The 18657-nt window shown below is 65.9% G+C and overlaps 3 protein-coding genes across 9 annotated transcripts in view; all 3 read right to left on the minus strand.

Moving 5' to 3' along the window:
• The window catches only part of MAMDC4 (MAM domain containing 4), an 11312-nt gene extending 6646 nt beyond the window's left edge, over positions 1-4666 (minus strand). For 4 of the 7 annotated variants that reach the window (XR_003572690.1, XM_027896910.1, XM_027896914.1 and 1 more), the window contains exons 1-11: positions 4377-4511; positions 3659-3772; positions 3270-3443; positions 2922-3062; positions 2580-2725; positions 2377-2461; positions 2019-2147; positions 1612-1758; positions 1364-1458; positions 884-1042; positions 173-257 (exon numbers count right to left, since the gene is read on the minus strand). Coding sequence is in view for 6 of the 7 variants with exons in the window: in XM_027896910.1 (XP_027752711.1) it covers positions 173-257; positions 884-1042; positions 1364-1458; positions 1612-1758; positions 2019-2147; positions 2377-2461; positions 2580-2725; positions 2922-3062; positions 3270-3443; positions 3659-3772; positions 4377-4419 (1318 nt within the window). In the remaining variant the exon portion in view is untranslated. Of the gene's footprint in view, positions 1-172; positions 258-883; positions 1043-1363; positions 1459-1611; positions 1759-2018; positions 2148-2376; positions 2462-2579; positions 2726-2921; positions 3063-3269; positions 3444-3658; positions 3773-4376 lie in introns of all 7 variants that reach the window. The other 3 variants (XM_027896912.1, XM_027896909.1, XM_027896915.1) reach the window with 3 other exon arrangements.
• A 1501-nt stretch (positions 4667-6167) lies between these two features.
• PHPT1 (phosphohistidine phosphatase 1) lies at positions 6168-8340 on the minus strand. The gene is made up of 3 exons (XM_027896951.1): positions 8168-8340; positions 7853-7977; positions 6168-7236 (listed from the first exon to the last, which is right to left on the minus strand). Exons 1-3 carry the CDS (start codon positions 8304-8306, stop codon positions 7144-7146), a joined length of 357 nt encoding a protein of 118 aa, XP_027752752.1. The 5' UTR covers positions 8307-8340; the 3' UTR covers positions 6168-7143.
• Positions 8341-8907: 567 nt separating this feature from the next.
• AJM1 (apical junction component 1 homolog) lies at positions 8908-17674 on the minus strand. Its single transcript, XM_027896916.1, has 3 exons — positions 17405-17674; positions 14516-14574; positions 8908-12780 (listed from the first exon to the last, which is right to left on the minus strand). Exon 3 carries the CDS (start codon positions 12722-12724, stop codon positions 9485-9487), a length of 3240 nt encoding a protein of 1079 aa, XP_027752717.1. The 5' UTR covers positions 12725-12780; positions 14516-14574; positions 17405-17674; the 3' UTR covers positions 8908-9484.
• Positions 17675-18657: the final 983 nt, after the last annotated feature.

The raw sequence follows: 18657 nt of genomic DNA on the forward strand, positions 1-18657 counted from the left end.
ACCAATGTCCCAGGGCAGGTGCTTGCTGTGCAGCACCCAGGACAGTCTGATGATGAGCAGAGGGACACGCAGACTCCATGGTGTGTCCTTTAGGGATGGTGACATGGGCACAGACACCTGGAACTGGCTGCCCATGCTGGAGCAGGGTGAGGGATGCTGCCCTCCAGCTCACCCTGCTCCTTCACACAGCCTGGTGACAGGATCAGGTCATCGATGGCCACGGTCCCCCCGCTGCTGGCCACCCCCTCGATCAGCACCTGCAGGGAAGCATCATGCCAGTAACATCACCATGGGGTCCTGCACAGTATGGGGGGACTGGAGTGACACCAGGGAGCTGTGGGATGGGAGGAGGCAGCACCTGTTAGGGGCTGACACACTTCCCCCAGGAAGGGACTCAGTGGGAGCAAAGGATGACAGGGGTGCACAGGGTGGGCTGATGGGGCCATAGTGGGCTTAGGGGGATGGTGCTGCCCCTGCATGCAGCTGTGGCCTCCAGATGCCTGGGGATGCCACAGGGGTGCCATCAGGGTGCCCTCAGGGTGTCATCGGGATGCCCTCCATTCTCAGCTGGGAGCGGGCTGGGTTGTGTCGGTGGCAGTGGGGGACAGAAGCCAGGACAGCGGGAAGGCATGGGGTGGGCAGTGCAGATGAAGACACTCCAACCACTCTCCATTCCCAGTGGGGTGGTCCTGGGCTAGGGGCTGGTAGGGAGATTTGGAGGTGTGGGCATAGGGACATGGAGGTGGCACATGCCAGCACTGGAGGCTCAGCTCTGGTGTCTGGTTCCCAGTTCAGCCCTGGTTCCACAGGTGCCTACTCGGACTGGCCCCATGCCCCTCACCCTGCAGGCAGCCCAGTTCCCCCCAGCATGGCCCCAGCCCACCTTGAAGGCCTCTGTCAAATTGAAGTCCACTCTCTCCCGGACCCAGTAGCTGCCCAGGTCCCCTGTCCTCTCCCTCACCAGCTGCTTGGTGGAGTTGATCACATAGAAGACGCTGAGGCTACTGTTGGCTGAGCCATGGAGGTGGCAGTACAGCACGAGCTGGGGTTGAGGAAGGGGGTGAGTTTCAGGGCAGGGTCACACAGGCCCCTGTGCCCCACAGGATGCTCACAGAGGCAGCTGGAGGAGCTCAGAGCTCCCAATGGACACCAGGAGCTGCCACCATATGAAGGGGACCCAGGGTCTGGTGGGAGCTGCTTGTGTGACATGTCACCAAAACACCCCCAGAAACCTGCTGCCCATCCCCAGCAACGGCTGACCGCAGCCCCAGCCCCACGGGAGGGTCCCCACAGCTGGGGACTCCATCTCCCGCCACCATCATGCCCACACAGGCACTGACACAAGGCCTCAGCTGTGACTCACAGAGCAGGAGTTGGTGGCCTGGAAAGAGGGGCTGCTGAGCTGAGCTGTGCTGCTGGCCCCCGTGCTGGGGTCACTGCCCACGTAGAGGAAAAACCCTGTGGGAGACACCGGGAGGGGGCTGAGTGGAGCCAGGCAGGTGTGTGAATGCAGGACACCACTGTCCCGGCACAGCTTTGAGCAGAGCCCAGGTCTGTGTCACCCCAGGGCATGTCCACCCCAGGACCTGTGCTGGGGGTCATGTGTCATACCAGCCCTGCTGTTGGTGCTGTGGTCCCGGGTGGGGAAGCCATACAAGGTGCCCAGGTTCAGGCTTGTGTTCCTGTCCCACGATGGCAGCCCAGCCCCTGCCTCCCAGTCGCAGAGATCACGCTCAAAGGAGCAGTTGGTGAAGGGCTCTGCGGGGAGAAGGGGCAGCTGTGACCCAGGGACAAGAGTCCCGGTCCTCTCATGGACAGGTAACCGGCTGGGTTGATGCTACCCCTCTACAAACCTCGGGGTGATTTTGTCCCCCCTGGCTGCACAGTCGTGGGGCAGAGCTGGGGGGACCCCTACCAGCCCACAGCACAGCTTTTCCCCACCAAGGCAGAGCCTCAGCCCATCCGTGTGGGCAGGGGGCTGGTGGGCAGGACCCCCTCCCGGGGCCAGGGCTGCTCACTGCACTGTGTCGTGTCCTCGTCCGAGCCATCCCCGCAGTCGTCGGTACCGTCGCAGAGGCGGGTCCAAGCCACGCAGGAGCCGCGGCTGCAGTTGCTCTCCTGGGTCCCGCAGTGCTGCTGCCGGGTCCCTGGGGCAGGGGGACACATGTCAGCAAGTGGCTGGTCCCACAGGGACATGGTGGGCAACCCCCACATCTTTCCCTGGGGTGGCTCAAGGGACAGGTTTTCACTGTCCACCCCATGCCAGGGCACAGTGCCCCAAGACATGGTGGGGAATGGGAGAGCTCCCCTGGGGTGCAAAGCCCCACCCAATTCCCTCCAGATCCTGTCTCACATCCCAGCAGATGTGGAACTCACCTGGCAAGGCACAGTTCCTGAAGATGATATCATCGAGTGCCACCTCTGCCCCGCAGGCGGGTGGTTGTGTCAGGGAGAAGATAAGCTGTGATGGGAGGACAGGGATGGCATGAGGTGCCTGGGCCCCCTGGGCTCCTGGAGCACCCCCAGCTCCTCTGGCCCCAGCCTGGGGGGACAGTACCCGGGTACAGACACTGTCTCACCTGGAACTGCCCCGCGATCCGGCCCGGGTAGGCGACCAGCTGGTGCCAGCCCTTGCTGCTGTGCGGGGGGCTCTGCCACAGCCCCACCACCTCGTCCCCGTATGCCACGTCCAGGCGCAGCACTGGCTGCTCCGTCTCGTTGAGCCCTGCAGGGAGCCCCAAAAGTGGCCTTGGCACTGGGCATTCCAGGACCCTGCCAGCTCTGGGGACTGGAGTTGGGACTCCTGGGTTCCACCAGCTCTGTGTGTGGACTGCCTTGCCATCCTGTCCCTGCCATGGGGGCCGTGTCCCTCCCCACTGCCTCCCATCCTCACTGCCCTGTGCCTGGTACTCGATGCCTACCTTGGGTGCCCTCACAGCTTCCTGAGAGGTGGTACCAGGCTCTGATCTCACACGTGACAGCTGCTTCCCGCATCTCTGGTGACCTGAGCCAGGCCGCGGCCACAGTCTTTGCAGGGGGGGACACAGTCACCAAGAACCAGCCTGAGGAGGGCAGAGAGCAGAGCAGGGGCTGCAGCCCCATGGGATGGCACTGCAGCTCTGCCAGCACCACTCCTGCCCCTCCATGGGTCTGCTCCATCCCCTGCACCCTACAAGGGTGGGTGTCCTGGCTCCAGGGCACCCACAGCCCAGCGGGGTGGTGCCGTGGGTGCCCAGAGAGCACTCACCAGCCAAGCAGCTCCCACTTACCCAGGTCAGTGCCCACGGTGTGGTCCGAGTGAGGCCCTGTGCCCCACGTGGCCAGGCTGGCCCGGCTCCGCACCCATCTGTATGTTGAGGTGCCCACATCCTGCCAGCCACAGTCACCATCCTCAAAGTCGCAAGTAAAGGGGGTGTCCAGCACTGCTGAGCGCTGCAGGTACCCTGAGGGTGGGCAGATGGGGGTTCAGGGCAGCTCTGGCACCATCCTGGGGACCTGTGCCCACCCCACGGATCTGCACCCACCTTGGGGGACCCTGCATCCAGCTTGGGCACCAGCATCACCCCAGGGACTTGCACCCACAACACCCTCCACTCCATCGCCTGCTGTCACCCAGGAGCAGGGTCTGAGAGGGGGTCTGGGGAGCATGGGTACCCACCACACTGGTTCTCGTCGGAGCAGTCACTGCAGTTGCAGACAAAGTCGCAGAGCTGCTCGGCTACGCTGCTGCAGCTGTTGATGATCACAGACCCGCAGGGGAGGACAGTCTTGGCTATGAGAAAGATAAGGGAGCTGAAAACCCTGCAGGGAACCAGGCATGTTGCCCATAGCAAATGACAGAGGGCACAGACATAGCCTGCAGGGGATATTTGTCTGGGTACCCTGGTTTAGGACCCTGATGGGAGGCGGGGGCAGGTAGCACTGAGCTCTTCCTTGGATGGGACCCCCTGTCACTGCCCTGGCACTCTACATCTCCCACACTGCCATCTCCCGCTGCCAGCCCCACTCCTGTGCGCCCTCGGGGTGCTGGAGCCCACCCAGGCACTGAGCCTGCTATATCACAGTCCCAGCCCCCATTTGGGGAGGAACAGGAAAATCTGGGCATTTTCTGTCCCATGCTGAATAAAGCCATTGGTGATACTCAGCCCGGCACTGGGAGCTCCAGCACTTGCTCACCCTGGGAACCCCACGTACCTTCACCAGCAGAGCCCAAAGGAGGGTTTGGCTGGGCTGTACCTGCCCCGGTGCCCCCAGCCCGAGCAGCACAGCCCTCACAGAGCTGGAGATCCCCATGGCAGCCCAGGCTGGGGAGCCCAGCGTGGAGCAGCCAGCACGTTCCCTGCCCCTGGTACTACCCCCGTGTCGGCAGAGCTCACCCAGCAGCACCAGGAGGACCAACACCTGCCCGCCTGCAGCCATCTCTGCACTGTGACGGCGAAATGGAGCTCGGAGAGGCCACACCGTGAGCCCTGGGCTGTAATCTGCTCCCTGGGATCTGCCCGTGTTGGACTTCAGCCCCGCCGTTATCGGTTCCCGGCCTGGCAGAGGGTTTATGGCGAGGTTGTGCCGGGCTGGGACAACACACTGTGGTCCTGCCACTCGGCACGCTGGCACTGCAGCAGTGAGTTGCCAGCCAGGTGTCCCAGGGAGACCTTCAGCTTTCCCCCACTGAACCCTTCTTCTTCAGCCCCTCTTCTCACCATGGACAAGATGCTGCTCTGACTGGGACAAGGCACAGCAGGACAGGACACATACCAGCCCCTCGAGGGATGCTGCCAGCCCGGTGGGAGAAGCTGGAGTCTATGCCAGGGACATGGTGGGTGTGCCAGTCCCCTGGGCTGGATCACAGGGAGAACCAGTTCCCAAGAAAAGGAGCAGTGGGAGAGCCTTTGGATGCAGGGCACGGGCTGGCATTGGGCTGCACTCTGGCCAGGGAGGGCAGCTGTGCTGAGGGTCAGCAATATCTAATATTCCAAATATTCCATCTAACCCTGCCCTCTGGCAGTGGGAAGCCATTCCCCCTTGTCCTATCACTCCAGGCCCTTGTTCAAAGTCCTCCTCCAGCTCTCTTGGAGCCTCCTTAGGCACTGTAAGGCTCTAAGGCTCCCCGGAACCTCAGGTTCCTGAGATGCCATCGGCAGGAGCCAGCCCTCACCCCTGCCTGCGCCACTCTGGCTGGAGGGAGCAGCTCAGCACCCAGCTCATGACACCCATGGGGCAGAGGGGCACAGCTTTGGGGCCACAATCAGGTGGGGCAGAACACCCCTGGCAGAGCCCCAGCAAGGGCTGATCAGCTTGGAAGAAGCATGGCTTGGCAGACAGAGCCCCACAGGGCACCACCAGTGCTGCCTGAGGATGGCAACTGCTGCCCCCTCCTTTTTCCCACCTGTTTTGGGGAAGCTGCTGCCAGGGCTCACAGGGGCTGCTGCCCCACGGGACCCCTCCCACCTCTGCTGTTGCAGCCCCTGTGCCCAGAGAGGGGCCCCTGCTGAGTGCAGCTTCTCCCCTTGCGCCGATGGCCTTGGACCGTGGATTGCAGCGGGATTGCATCAGGCACAGTAAAACGTGGGCTCAGCTCCTTCCCCCAGTGCCAGCTGGGTCCAGTGGGATCAGTAGCCCCCCACCCCCACCAGCCTGGGCACTCCAGGCACAGAAGCCCTGTCCTGCCCGGGAATCAGCTGGCTGTGAGCCGTGCTGTGGGCAGAGCACATCCCACAGGTCTGAGCTGGCTGCGAGCCATGCACATCCCACAGGTCTGAGCCCTCCCCTTTGCCTGGGGGATGCTGGGCTCCCAGTATGAGATGTGAGCACACTGGAGCAGATCAAGCCAGGGGCCCTGGCGATGATCACAGGATGGTACAGGCTAGAAGGGACAACTAGAGGTGATCCAGTCCCACCCCTCTGCTCCAGCAGGGCTCCCTAGAGCAGTCACTCACGATGTGTCCAAGTGGGTTCAGAGTTCCCCCGGGAAGGAGATTCCCTGATGATGATGAGAGGACTGGACATCCCAGGCTGAACTGGAGGTGCTCAGTCTGGAGAAAGTGCAGGGGGATGCTACCCATGCATGTAAGCCCTGGCAGAAGGGTGCAGGGACCTGACCCTTTGAGCAGGGAGTGCCCTGGGAAGGGCCAAGATAGTGAGGACAAAGCGAGAACATCAAACACCGCTTTAAGGTTAAGAGAAACCTTTTTTCATGTGAGGGTTTTCCAAACCAGAGCAGGCTGCCAGGGAGTCTGGGTTCAGGGACATTCCCAAATCCCATCTGGCCACAGCTCCCAGCAACCTAATCACAGAATACAATCATGGAACTATGGAATCCCGTGCTGGAAGGCATCCACAAGGACCACTGAGTCCAACTCCTGACCCTGTGCAGGACACTCCAACAATGTCACCACAATGGACCTGCTGGAGCTGGTCCTGCTGGGCTGGTGGATGGACAGGACATCCCAGATGTGCCTCCAAGCTCCACGATCCAATGACTTGCAGGGAAGCTGTGCTCCTCAGTGTGACTGCTGGGTGACATTCCCTCCTGGCACAGGGGAGGGTCACACCTTGCAGGAAGGAAGGACGAGGCACAGGAAAACCCCTTTTTTACCCATGAAGCTCATCATCCCTCATTGTGAGCTTCCTTTGGAGGTTGGGGCAGGACACTGGGCATAGGTCTCACCCTGCCTTTTCCTCCCCCAGGCCTGAGAACCCACCACCTTCCTCTCTCCTGTCTCAGCCCTTCCCAGGGCAAATCCCAATGTACCTCCTGTTGTCCCTACTCCAGACCCTGCCCACTCCAGGGTCAGACCTCCCTCAAGAGGGATCTCTCCTGTTGTCAGTGGGCGCAACCCAGAGCTGGGAAAGGAGAAGCCAAGCCATGAGTGTGGCCACCCGAGCAGCTGCGCTCCCCAACGAGTTTAATTCTCACAGATACGCGTGGGATGAGCCCCCGGCACCGGGAGGCCAGGACAGAGCGACCACTGGCTTCACCAGCTGTGCCACGCCGAGATGGCAGGAGCACCTGGCACATAGACAGTCCAGTGACGGTGGGGAACAGGTGAGTTCTCACAGAGGAAAAGCAGGAGAGCCCAGAGCACTGCCAGGCACAGGGAGCCTGCTGGCACCGCCTGGGGACCCCCCAGGCAGCCAGAGCAGTCAGTACCCTTCATCTGCCCAGGTGATCTCGTAGTCGGGGTACTCGGCCTTCAGCTTCTCCGTGGTCACGGCATGGTCAGCTCGCCCAAAGCCCTGCACAGGAGAGATGGTACCCAAGGAGAGCTGGGGGGTGGCAACCCCTTGGGAAGCCCAACCAGCTCCAGAGAGGCCCTGGAGCCCGTGTCTGTGACAACCCCCTGTGGCAGCTCAGCCTGGCTCCAGCTGTGGCTGGCACAGCCCCCAAGAAAGGGGACAGCACCACCCCGGAGCCGGGAAAACTGGCAGCACCCTGGCCTGGGGACCAGTGCCGTGCCCCCACAGCACCTAACACTCCTGCAGTGACCCACTCAAGACACGCAGACACAGAGAGGACACGGTTCTTGTGCAGCCCAGCTCCTCCACAGTACCCAGCGCTGGGTACAGCTGCTGCAGGACCCCCGGGGTTGGAGGGTGCCCAGGGCAGGCCCGGGAGGCTCTGGGTGTGTGGCTGTCCCACAGACAGAGGCTGGAGGGTGCGTGGGGTGCCCCTGCTCAAGAGGGTTCTGTGGGGTCTCCCCTCCCTAGGACCCCCAGGACCCTCGGCAGCGCCGCCGGGCCCAGCCCTTGCACCCCGAGGGGACGCGAGGCTGACTCGGCCACGGCCAGCGGGACTCGTCGCGGCGAGGGAGATGCCGCGTCCGCGCGTGGGTCCCCCATGGCCCCCGCTTACCACCGAGTACCCGTAGACGTGGATCTTCCTCTCCTCGGGGCGGTGGGCGAGGCGGCCGCCGCCCAAGCACTCGCAGCTCAGGCCGTGCCGCGCCAGCTCCTCCGCGGTGCGCTCGAACAGGTCGGCTGCGGGGAGGGAGCAGGGGGGCACGAGGACCCCCTCCTCAGCCGGGCTGGCCCCCTCCTCAGCCGGGCTGGCCCCCCCCTCAGCCGGGCTGGCCCCCCCCTCAGCCGGGCTGGCCCCCCCCTCAGCCGGGCTGGCCCCCTCCTCAGCCGGGCTGGCCTCGGCAGCCCCACCGCGGCCCCTGCCCCTCACCGTGGTACTCGGCCCAGCCGTGGCCGCGCACGATGTCCCGGTGTGCCGCTCCGCCGCGCACCCGCAGCAGCACGTACTTGAACACGCCATGGTCGTCGATCTGCACCGCCGGCACCGCCGACAGCGCCGCGCCCGCCATGCCGGCCCGCCCCGCCCCTTCCGCCGCAGCGCCCAACCAGCGCCGCTCCCGCCCCGCGCGCCCGCCCCTCCCGTCCCACCGGCCAACCAGCGCCCACGAACCGGCCCCGCCCACAGCCGGGCGGTGACGCCGCGTTGGGGGCGCCGGGTCCTGGCGGGCCGGGCCTCGGCCATGGCGGCGCCGGGGCTGCTCCGCCCGCGGGCGGCAGCGGGGCTGGGGGGCAGCGGGGCCGGGCTGGGGAGGGGCAGGGGCAGCGGGGCTGGGGAGGGGCAGGGGCAGCGGGGCTGGGGGGCAGGGGCAGCGGGGCCGGGCTGGGGAGGGGCAGCGGGGCTGGGGTGGGGCAGGGGCAGCGGCAGCGAGTCCTGGCTGGGCAGGGGCAGCGGGGCTGGGGCCGTGTCGGGCAGGACGGCCCGGCCGTCCCGGGTGACAGCGGGCACGGCCCCTTTGCCGCGGCCCGGGCTCTGCCCCCCCGTCCCTGCACCCCCGGCAGCGCCGGCCCCGCCGCGATCACCCCTTACCGACGATTCCTTCCGGCCCCGGTCAGGCACCGACCAGACACCCGCTCAGACACCGCCCAGACAACCCCGCCCGCCCCCTGCGGATCCCTTACCCCGCCCGCCCTCCCCAGGCAGCGGCCGGGGACCCCCCCAGCCTTGCCCCGCTCTGTGCCCAGAGCCTGCGTCGGGGCCCGGGACAGCCCAGTGCCTCCAGCCGCCCTTGGGCCCTCACAGTCGCTGCCGCTCACGCAGTGACACGCTCAGGACACACGGACACGAAGAGGACACGGTCCTGGTGCAGCCCAGCTCTCCCCGCAGCACCTGGCCCTGGGGCCGCCGTGGGACCCCTTGGGCTTGGGGGCCCTGGGACAGGCCCGGGGGGCTCTGGGTGAGTGGCATCCCGGCGGGCAGGGGCTGGGGGTGCATGGGGTGTCCCCACTGTGGCCAGGCACCGCTCACCTGAGAGGGCTCTGCCAGGTCTCGCCAGGCTTTGGACTCTAGGGCAAACCTTGGGCTGGGCTCCCTTCACCCCCTGGGTCCCTCCAGCACCGCTGGCCACCTGCAGCCCTCTGCAGTCCCCTCCCCTTGGTGCCACAGCCAAGGGGGTCCCTGTCCCACCACCACAACAGGACAGCACCTATCTACAGCGGGGATGCCCTAGGGGTGCCCCCCACCCTGTGTTCACATTATGTCATCCAGGAGGTTGGGGCTGGCCACCCAGTCGAGGGTGCGCGGCTCAGAGGCCGCCATGATCATGCACATGAACTGTTTGCCCGTCCTCTTGTCGATGGGGTAGATGGTGGTGGGGGTGAAGCGCTTGTTGCTTTCCACAAAGTCGCAGAGCTGCTCGTAGACAGCAGGGAACTCGTGGCGCAGGAAGACGCCGCGGATGCGCAGCTCCCGCTGGATGTTGATGAAGCAGATCTCCCGTGCCTTCCGGCCCTCCTCCCCCTCCTTGTCGATGTCTGCCGTGCCGGGCGGTGGCGTCAGGATCAATGTCTCCATGTCCCGCTCCTTCTTCAGGATCTTCTTCTCAGGGCTGGAGGAGGCTAAGGCCACCTTGGCGTATTTCCTGACCGTTGGCACCTGTGTCTTGGGTGATGGCCTCTCCGGCACTTTCTGGGTGACGGCCACAGTTACATTCAGCAGGAAACATTCGTTGGGGTCGTACTGGTTGCCCGTCTCCCGCAGCTCCCGGGCGTAGTCCCCCAGGTTGTCCGAGTAGCTGTCCAGCTCCCGCAGGGACAGGTAGGTGGGGGACATCAGCAGGCTCTCCAGCCCAAACTGGAGGAAGTTCTCAGCTGAGCCAGCGTTGGGGAAGCCAAGGAAGAGGACGCCGCGGCCGCGGGAGAGGTATCCGACCTTGGCAATGCGCGAGAAGGCCTTGTGCACCTCGGCGTTCTCCCGGCAGAACTGCAGGACGTGGCGGCAGACGCTGCCCACCCGCCCATAGACGCAGCTCGCCTTGTGCGTGTCCCAGTCCTCGCGCCGGCAGTGCCGGGAGCAGTAGTAGGTGTAGCAGCTGTGGCACGATTTGAAGTAGAGGCAGGCATTGAACATGGTCTCCGTGCGCCGGCACTTGGCGTTGGAGCACATCATCATGTCGTCCTCCTCTGCGCTCAGGTCGGGCGAGCAGTTCTCTGGAGACTTCTCGAAGGGGCCGGCGGTCGGCGGGGTGGGCGGGGGCCGTGGGGCACCGGTGCGGGAGCTGGGGCCTGGCTGCTCCTTCGTGGGTCGGGGTCCCTCGGGCACACTGGGGGGGACTCGCCTGCCCTCACCCCGCCGAGGGGGCCCCGGGGTGCTGCTGCTCAGGAGCTGCTTGAGCTGCTCGGCGAGGCTGTCCCTGTCCCCGGCGCGGTGGCCTGGTGCTGGCTTGTAGTCGATGACGAGGTCGGTGATCAGCTCGTCCAGCTGTTCCAGGCTGCGCTGGCGCCCTGAGCCACTCTCCTTGGGGCCGGGCTGCGGGGCGCAGGGTACGGCGTAGGGCCCACGCTCCTGTCCCGCGTCCAGCATGTCCCAGCTGGCCGAGCGCCTGTCGCTGCGGCCCATCCCGTCGGCGCGGATGTCGTTGTCAGTGATGGTGATCTCCGGCGTGACGTACCAGGAGCGGCCCGGGGGCCCGCGGCTGCCGTCGGCGTGCACCCGCTCGAGGATGGAGCTCTCGGAGAGGGACAGGGCGGCGTAGCGCTTGGGCGAGCTCGACAGGTTGATCACCACAGGCTGCCGGCGCTCCTCGGGGGATAAGGCACGGTGCTGCTCCTGGGCGAGCAGGTTCTCGTAGCTGCGCCCGCGCTGCAGGGCCTCCTCCCTGCGTGCCACCGGCGCCAGTATGTTATCCCAGGATTTGGAGTAGTGCTGCGTCTCCCGGCCCAGCCGCGGTGGGGTCACGCCGTAGCTGGTGTGCCAGGAGGAGAACATGGCCTCGCGCCCGGCCGGCTGCGGGGTGAAGCGCGACACTTGCAGGGTCTGGTAGGGCAGCGCGGCCCGCTCGGGGCAGTACCAGTCCCCGAAGTGCAGGGACTGTGCGCTGCGGGGTGGGGGGCACGTCCGCGACAGCACCTCCCGCTCCCGGTACTTCCCGTAGTCCTCGGCATAGAACAGCCGGGCAGAGGACCCGAGGGCCGGGTATGTCCGAGCATCCTCGGCGTAGAGGGTTTTGACAGGGGTCCCGCGCGGGGCATAGAAACGGGGCTCATCCCCGTAGAAGGCGCGGGCAGGCGCCTCCTGCACTGGGTAACCCCGCGCCTCCTCCACGTACAACGTCCGGGGCGGCATCGTGTGGACGGCAGCCTTGGCCGGGTCCTCGGCGTAGAAGGGCTGAGGCACGGCGTGGCGGCCGGGATAGGGGTAGCTGGAGTAGCCGGAGCTACGGAGGGGCATGGCGGGGCTGGGGCACCGTGCAGCTTCCTCCGCGTAGTAGAACTTGGCGGGGACGCCGGCGGCTGAGAAGGTCATGCAGCCCCTGTCGGGGTACTCCCTGAATTCCCGTGAGGCCGGCACCGGCACTGTCTGATACGCCAGCACCCGGGGATCCGCCTCGTAGTACTCAGCAGGGTAGGGCAGGAGCGGGGCGTCCCCGCTGTAGGAGTCGCTGGGGGTGGGTGTGCGGGATGCGGACGCCTGCCGGCTCCCCGGCACGGCCAGGCTGCGGACGGAGCCGGGGGCGCGGGGCCAGCGTGTGGGCTCCGGGCGGTTCGGGGCTGCTCGCTGGCTGCGCGCTGTGTGCACCAGCACCGCCTCGTCCGGCTTGATGTCCACCCGGCACTTGACGTGTGGGCTGGCGCCCACCTTGGCCCCCGGCCCCTCCTCGTAGCAGTTGCTGCCCAGGCAGAGCGGCGAGATGCGGCTGACGCTGCTGCGCTGCGGCTGCAGCTTGATGGGGTGAACCTCGTTGGCCAGCACCCGCAGCGGCACCGGGCCGTCGCGGCGCGGCGAGGGGTCAGCGCGGGAGGGCTCCCGTGCCACTCGCAGCACCTCCCGCCCGCGCCGGGCCGGCGGTGGCGATGCCGCCACGGTAATGGGCACCGCGGTGAAGGTGGACTTCACCCGTGGGGCGCTCTTGGAGCGGGCACGGCGCTTCGGCTCACTCCGAGGCGCGGGGGCTCTGCCGACATAAGGGTCCTGCTTCGGTGGCGCCCTCCTGCCCGGCGGCCCCGGCGTGGGCTCAGGCGTGCCGGGGCGCGGGCACGGGCGCTCCATGGCCGGGGGGGTCCCCAGCTCTTCCAGCGACTCGAGGAAGTCAAAACTCCTGCAGTGGCGCTTGTTGAAGGGCTGCGGCTCGCGGGACAGGGATGAGGACATGGAGGCGTCACATTGTGCCACGGGCTGACAGATAATGGAATCCCCAGGGGCTGCAGTGGCCACCTTGATGTCTTGGTACACTGTGGACACCAGGATGTCAGGTGGGTCTGTTCGTGTCATCTTAAAAGCAACTCTTCTCCCACCTGTCAAACGGCCTCAGAGGACGATCACCCGCCCTGCAAGAGAACACATGAGGTGCCTCAATCCTGGCAGGACCTCAGATCAATCCCCACGGCTCCTGGCTCAGGGCAGGGGGTTGGCCACCTCTTCAGAAATGAGGTTTCGGGGGCATCCTAGCCTCCACTGCTGCTGTTAATAGTCAGACCTCAGGTGGGGGAAGAAGCTGGCAAAAATCTTCAGATCCAGGGTGCAAATCACGGAGTGGCTGGCAGGCTACGCGCGAGGACAGCTGGGCAGCTCTGGGTGCCAGCTCAGTGCAGGGAGAGGACACGGGGCACCATGCCCTGTTCCTAGGCCATAGGACACGGGGACTGTCTTTCTTGCAGCATCATGAGAATCAGAAGCTCTGAGCAGGGCAGGGGAGACTCACTGCCAGGGCTTTCCTTAGGGAGTGTGTGCCCAGCCCTGGTGTGAGCAGCTGAGTGGTGAGGGGTCTCCTGGGACTGTGCACCCATGTCCCAGCACCAGCACTGTAGGCAGGAGCATGGCCCAGGAATGGGCACCATGACCACCCACCAAGGTAGCTGGGAAGCCCCCCAGCCTGGGGCTCTCTGGGGTGCAGGAGCTGTACCTCCCCACCCTCCCTGCGATGGCTGCACCCACTGTGGCCCACAGATGGGTGGGTGTGTAGGGTGGCCACAGTCCTGGCTGCTTGGAGATGCATCATTCCCTGGGGCTTCCATGGGTAGCACTGGGGGTGGCAGAGGTGCCCCAACCCACATGTTGGAAGTAACTCTTCCATTGCCTCCCTGTGCCAGAAGGGCTGTGCTGGCTCAGTGCCCACTGGCTTTGTCCTCTCCATGTCCTGTGGCTGTGACATGGCCCCAAGGCTGCAGAGTGAGTGGGAAGGTGGCTCCAGCTCCCATGGGACACAAGGTCTGACACCCACCATGTGCCAGCACCCTGCAGCCTACTGCTCCAGGGCGATGCTGTTGGGTGGCCAGGGTGTGCAGAGTCCCCAGGCACAGTGTGACACAGCTGTGTGACAATGAGGACATCAGCACAAGCTCCCCAGAGCGAGCTGGGGGGGCAGAGGAGGGGGTTTGCCTGTTGATGTTGACACTGACCTTCTCCACCAGCCCTGCAGAGTTGCTGTGTGCTGTGACCAACACCGAAGGACATGCACAGGTTTTGCCCACAGTGTGGGCCCTCAGCTGGCTGTCGCCTCACCATGTGCTCTGAGCATTGCTTGTGATCACCACAGGCCTGATAGCGCTGGTGGATACTGGCTGCTCCACAATGCACTAAAGGTGGGTGGCAAAGGCCACCAAAGCATACTTGGCTTTAAAGAGCAGCAGAGGACCACAGGGAAGGTGTTTCTTGCAGGAAAGGAATTGACTTTATTTGTGAAGAAGTATCGACTATGCAGAGATGGGGAGGGGGACCTGGGTTCCCCCTCATTACCCGCCTCAAAGCCGGGGGTTGTGGATCCTGGAGCTGAGGTGAAGTCAGTGAGGTTGGAGTGTCTGTCCATGGCATGGGCTGGGGACAACGGGATGCCAGGAGGATGGAAGTGGGGGTCCCAGTGTCTCCCTCTGGGGCTGAGGGGGCAGGTTTGCCCCCAAAGCGGTGGCTCAGCATTGGTCCCTCTGCATTCCAGCGCGTAGGCGCTGGGCTGGGTCAGGGCAGACAGCACATCACGCTGCAGCCATGCCGACAGTGGTGTTGGGAAGCCCTTCCCTGTGGTGTCTGGGTGGCTGGTGAGCAGGGAACTATAACCCAGGGTCCTACCTGGTCCAGCAGCAGCAGGGAGGGGGTGGGTGGGCTGAGGTGGCGGCTCCATCCCAGCACTGCAAAATAAACAAGGCACATGAGGGTCCTGGGGCACCCCCGGCAGTGCTGCAGGGCCTGCTGCCAGGGCCGTGGATGCCTTGGGGGCACATGAAGCACCCTGAGAGACCCCTGCAGCCACAGCCCTGCTGAACCGAACCCAGCGAAGCCACTGTGCACATCCCTGTGCATCAGGGACGTGGGCGCTGTGTCCCACGGGCACCAGTGTGTCCCCCACCCACCCAGCAGCACCCGTCGCCCATGGAGCTGCAGGGTTGCCATGGTTTCGCCAAATTATTCCTCCTCTGCGAGGACAGCGTGGGTGAGGACAGCGTGGGTGTGTGAGGAGGCTGCGTGGGGGGGCTGGGGCTCCACAGCAGTGCAGGGATAGCAGAGCTCCTGCACAGCCACGGGCACCCTCTGACCATCGTGGGGGGCAGAGCTGGACGGCCCCACAGTGTTGCCAGTGCCACTGCACTCCCACACCCACTCACCTCTGACACTGAGTCCCCTCCGCAGTGAGAGGGTTTTGCATCCCTTGTGCTCTCCAACCCCCCCTGCTCATGGGCATCCCTGTTCACCCCCAGCTCTCTGCACTTTCAGCAGGCAACAGCCTCCCTGCTCGGGGTTTCCACCCTCTGTCACCCTGTGAATGCTGACACCGGCCATCAGCAATTTCAGAGGAGCTGCTGTCCACGGAGTGGGTGGGAGCCACCCCTGTGGGGTCCTGCCCTTGTGCCCAGCCCAGCCCCCCCAGCCCAACACGTGAGCACCGGCCGTGACAGCACAAGGGGGGTCGGGAGCGACCACGGCTGTCAGAGAGACCAGCAGGAGGCTGCTGGGAACTGGGTTGCTGCCTGCACATGCCACGTGTGGGCTGCGGGGGGTGTGCAGGGGTGGGGTGCAGTGCCCCCTGCCAGCGCACTCCACACTGCCTGAGCACTCCCTGTGCACCCCATGCTCACGGCGGGTGCTGCCTGGGCTGCCCCTGCCAGGGCACTGCCTGCATTTTCTGCAGTGAGCCCACTGCCAGGGCACTGCCCACACACTGCCCGCGCTGCCTGTGCCCTGGCCTGAGCTGCCTGTGCACACTGCCCTGCCAGTGACTGCCCCACAGCCTGCCCATGCTGTCCTGGCCGCTGCCCACTCTCTGACTGTCCTGCACGTGGCAGGGGCTGCTGCCTGCACACCCTGCTCTGGGGCACTGCCACAGGTGCAGGCCGGGGCCCTGTGCACGCTGTCTGCACACTGCCTGGGCATTGCTGCCCACCCTGCCTGCTCGCTGCCCACACACACCCTGCTGAGCAGGCAGTAATGCTGCCCAGGGCACTGCAGCAGGTACCCTGCCTGCACGTTGCCTGCACTCTGCCTGCACATGCAGAGAGCACTGAGCATGCAGCACTCCCCCCCGCCCGCAGTAGCCCCATCACACACTGCACTGCACCGGGCCCACTGCCCGCACAGGGCCCCGTGGGCACGGCCAGTGGCACCTACACTGCCCCCAGCACCGCCCTGAGCACTCCCCGAGCACACCAGCGGCACCTGTGTGTGGACATGCAGCCAGGGCAGCAACTTGCAGCCACTGCAACCACGCTGCTCGAGCAGATGATGCTGGAGGTCCCACCAGCAGCTGCTGTGGGGGCAGTGCCCGTGTGTGCTGTGCTCTGGCACTGCCAGCACCGCTGCGCACAGGCCTGTGTGCCGGGTGTGTGCCAGCAGGGCACCGACGGCCGCCGCTGCCTGGGCACTGCCCGCCCTGAGAGCTGGCGGCTGGCAGCCCGTGGTGAGGTAGCAGCCCCTGCCCCGCGTACATAGCAAATAGACACTTCCCCCTGTGCCGCCCCCAGGACACCCCTGACACACACCGTGCCCGCCCTGCTCATCACACAACCCCTCCACACAGCCCTGTGCCCCCGCCTGTGCCTCGCAGCCTGTGTGCCCCGGGCACTGCCACATCGTCCCTCGCCCGTCCGGAGCCCCCCCAGGCACAAATGGCTGTCCGGCCTCCCCCCTGCCCGTGCCTCCGCAAGGGCTCATCCTGCCGGGGGGCAGCAGCACCCCTAGCCCAGGAGGGCACCCCGGTGCCGGCATCCAGGGTGGTGTGACCAGCACCGCGGAGTGCAGGGGACGCCCTGACTCCTGGCCCCGCTAGTCCCCCACCCTGGAGGGCACCCGCAAACGGGCACGGCCGGGCGGCGGGGGGGTCTGTGAGCACCCCGGGGGGGGAGTTGCGGGGCCGGGGCTGGGTGGAGGGTGCGTGGGGCGGCCCCGGGGGGAGCGGGGCTGTCCCAGGCACTGCCGCAGACCCCTGGGCGGTGACCCCGGGCACCCCCACCGCGCTGCGCACCGGCACCGGGCCCGCTGGGCCCCGCAGGGTGCTGAGCCGGGCACCGGGGGGAGATGGCTCGGCCCGGGCACTGCGGCGGGATGGGATGCGGATGGAGATGAGGATGGGATTGGGGATAGGATAGGATAGGGATGGGAATGGGATGGGAATGGGGCACACGAGAGGATTACGGGGATACGGGTGCGATGGGGTGGGATGACTCGGCTCGGGAGCGCGGGATGGGGATGGCCCCCGGGGGACTAGGGGGATGGATAGGGCACAGGGGGATGGGAGGGGGATATGGGGCACAGCAGGATGGTATGGGGAGAATGAGGGGAGCCGGGGGGTTGGGATGGCCCGTGAGGATCTCGGGAGGATGGGATGGGGATGTGGAACACGGGAGAGTGAAGCGGGAGGATGGGATGTGATGCAATGCGATGATCCGGGGAGCCACGAGGGGATAGTCCTGTCGGAGCATCCGGGGGGTACAGCAAACCCCAGCCCCCTTCCCGGGACCCCCTTACCTGCTCCACGCCCGCCGCCCCGGCAGCCCCCGCTGCCTCCGCGCTAGGGTGGGGATGCCGCCGCTCAGGAGGCCATGGCCCGGCTCCGCCCGATCTGACTCGGCTCGGCTCGGCTCGGCTCGGCAGGGCACGGCTCGGCCCGACGCTCCGCCGCCGCTTGTTTTGCCATAAATATGGCAGGCGGAGTTACCAGCGGGGCCGGCATCGGCACCGGAGCCTCCCCCGGCGCCGCCCCCGGACCGATCCCAATCCCCATCCTCATCCCCGGTCCCACTCCCGGCTCCGCTCTACCCTGGTCCCATCTGCGGCCCTGTCCCCGCTCCTCGAATCATCCCTGCGATCGCCCGGGCAGGGTCTGGGGGATCCGGTGCCATCCCTCAGGGGGGTCCCCTGCACCATGGGTGCGGGACCGCCGGTGCCCCTGGGCACCAGAGATTTGCAGAGGGGATCATCCCCATATCGTGTTCAGACATCCCACTGCCCGTGCAGGCCCCTCCCCCTGCACTGGCAGCCCCCCAGTTCCATCAGCCCCCGCAGGGCCAGCAGCTCCCCAGTTTCAACAGCCCCCCAGTATCGGCAGCCCCCTGTGCCTGTCCCTACCTGACCTTGGCCCATCACCGTGGCCCTGTGCAGCCGGGGCCAACTGGGCAGGGAAATCCCCTGCTAAGCTCCTCCATGGAGTGGCCTCGTTTTCCCAGAGGCTCCGGGGCTGTCGCTGCCTATGGCAGCCAGAGCCCGCGGGGATGCTCAGGGATGGAGGTGGGCAGAGGTTGCACAGAACAGCTCCCAGCACACCCTGGCCCAAGCGGCTCCCAGGACAGCACTGCCCCCACGTCACAGCTCTGCCTCAGTTTCCCCATCTTCCATTGCCTTGAGCCACCCTCTGCTGCCCACAGCCCCTCGGGCAGCCCTGGCACTTGTGGGTGCCCTGGCATGGGCATGGCCCTGAGGACCTGCCAGGAACTGCCATGGCTCTGAGCCCTGATCCAAGGCAGGTGCACCCTGGGATTTGCTTGATTCAAAATCCCTGTAGTCAAGACCCTTCCCTCCCTCCACTGCAGCAACACAAACATCCTCCCACCATCTCTGGTGCCTGCACCAAGCAGAGCTGTGCTGGGGGGCCTTCCGTGGGCTGGTGCTGCTGTGATTCCTGCAGGAATGCCCCTGGTGCTCCCTGGGAACTGTGGGCACTGCTGAGCTCCCTGGGACCAGCAGCACATGCCCTGTTTGGGGCCGGGCTGAGCTCCAGAAAC

Source organism: Empidonax traillii, unplaced genomic scaffold (genome assembly GCF_003031625.1).
Source record: "Empidonax traillii isolate 1590-97213 ecotype Southwest subspecies unplaced genomic scaffold, ASM303162v1 scaffold520:size1094406, whole genome shotgun sequence".
Classification (NCBI taxonomy): domain Eukaryota; kingdom Metazoa; phylum Chordata; class Aves; order Passeriformes; family Tyrannidae; genus Empidonax; species Empidonax traillii.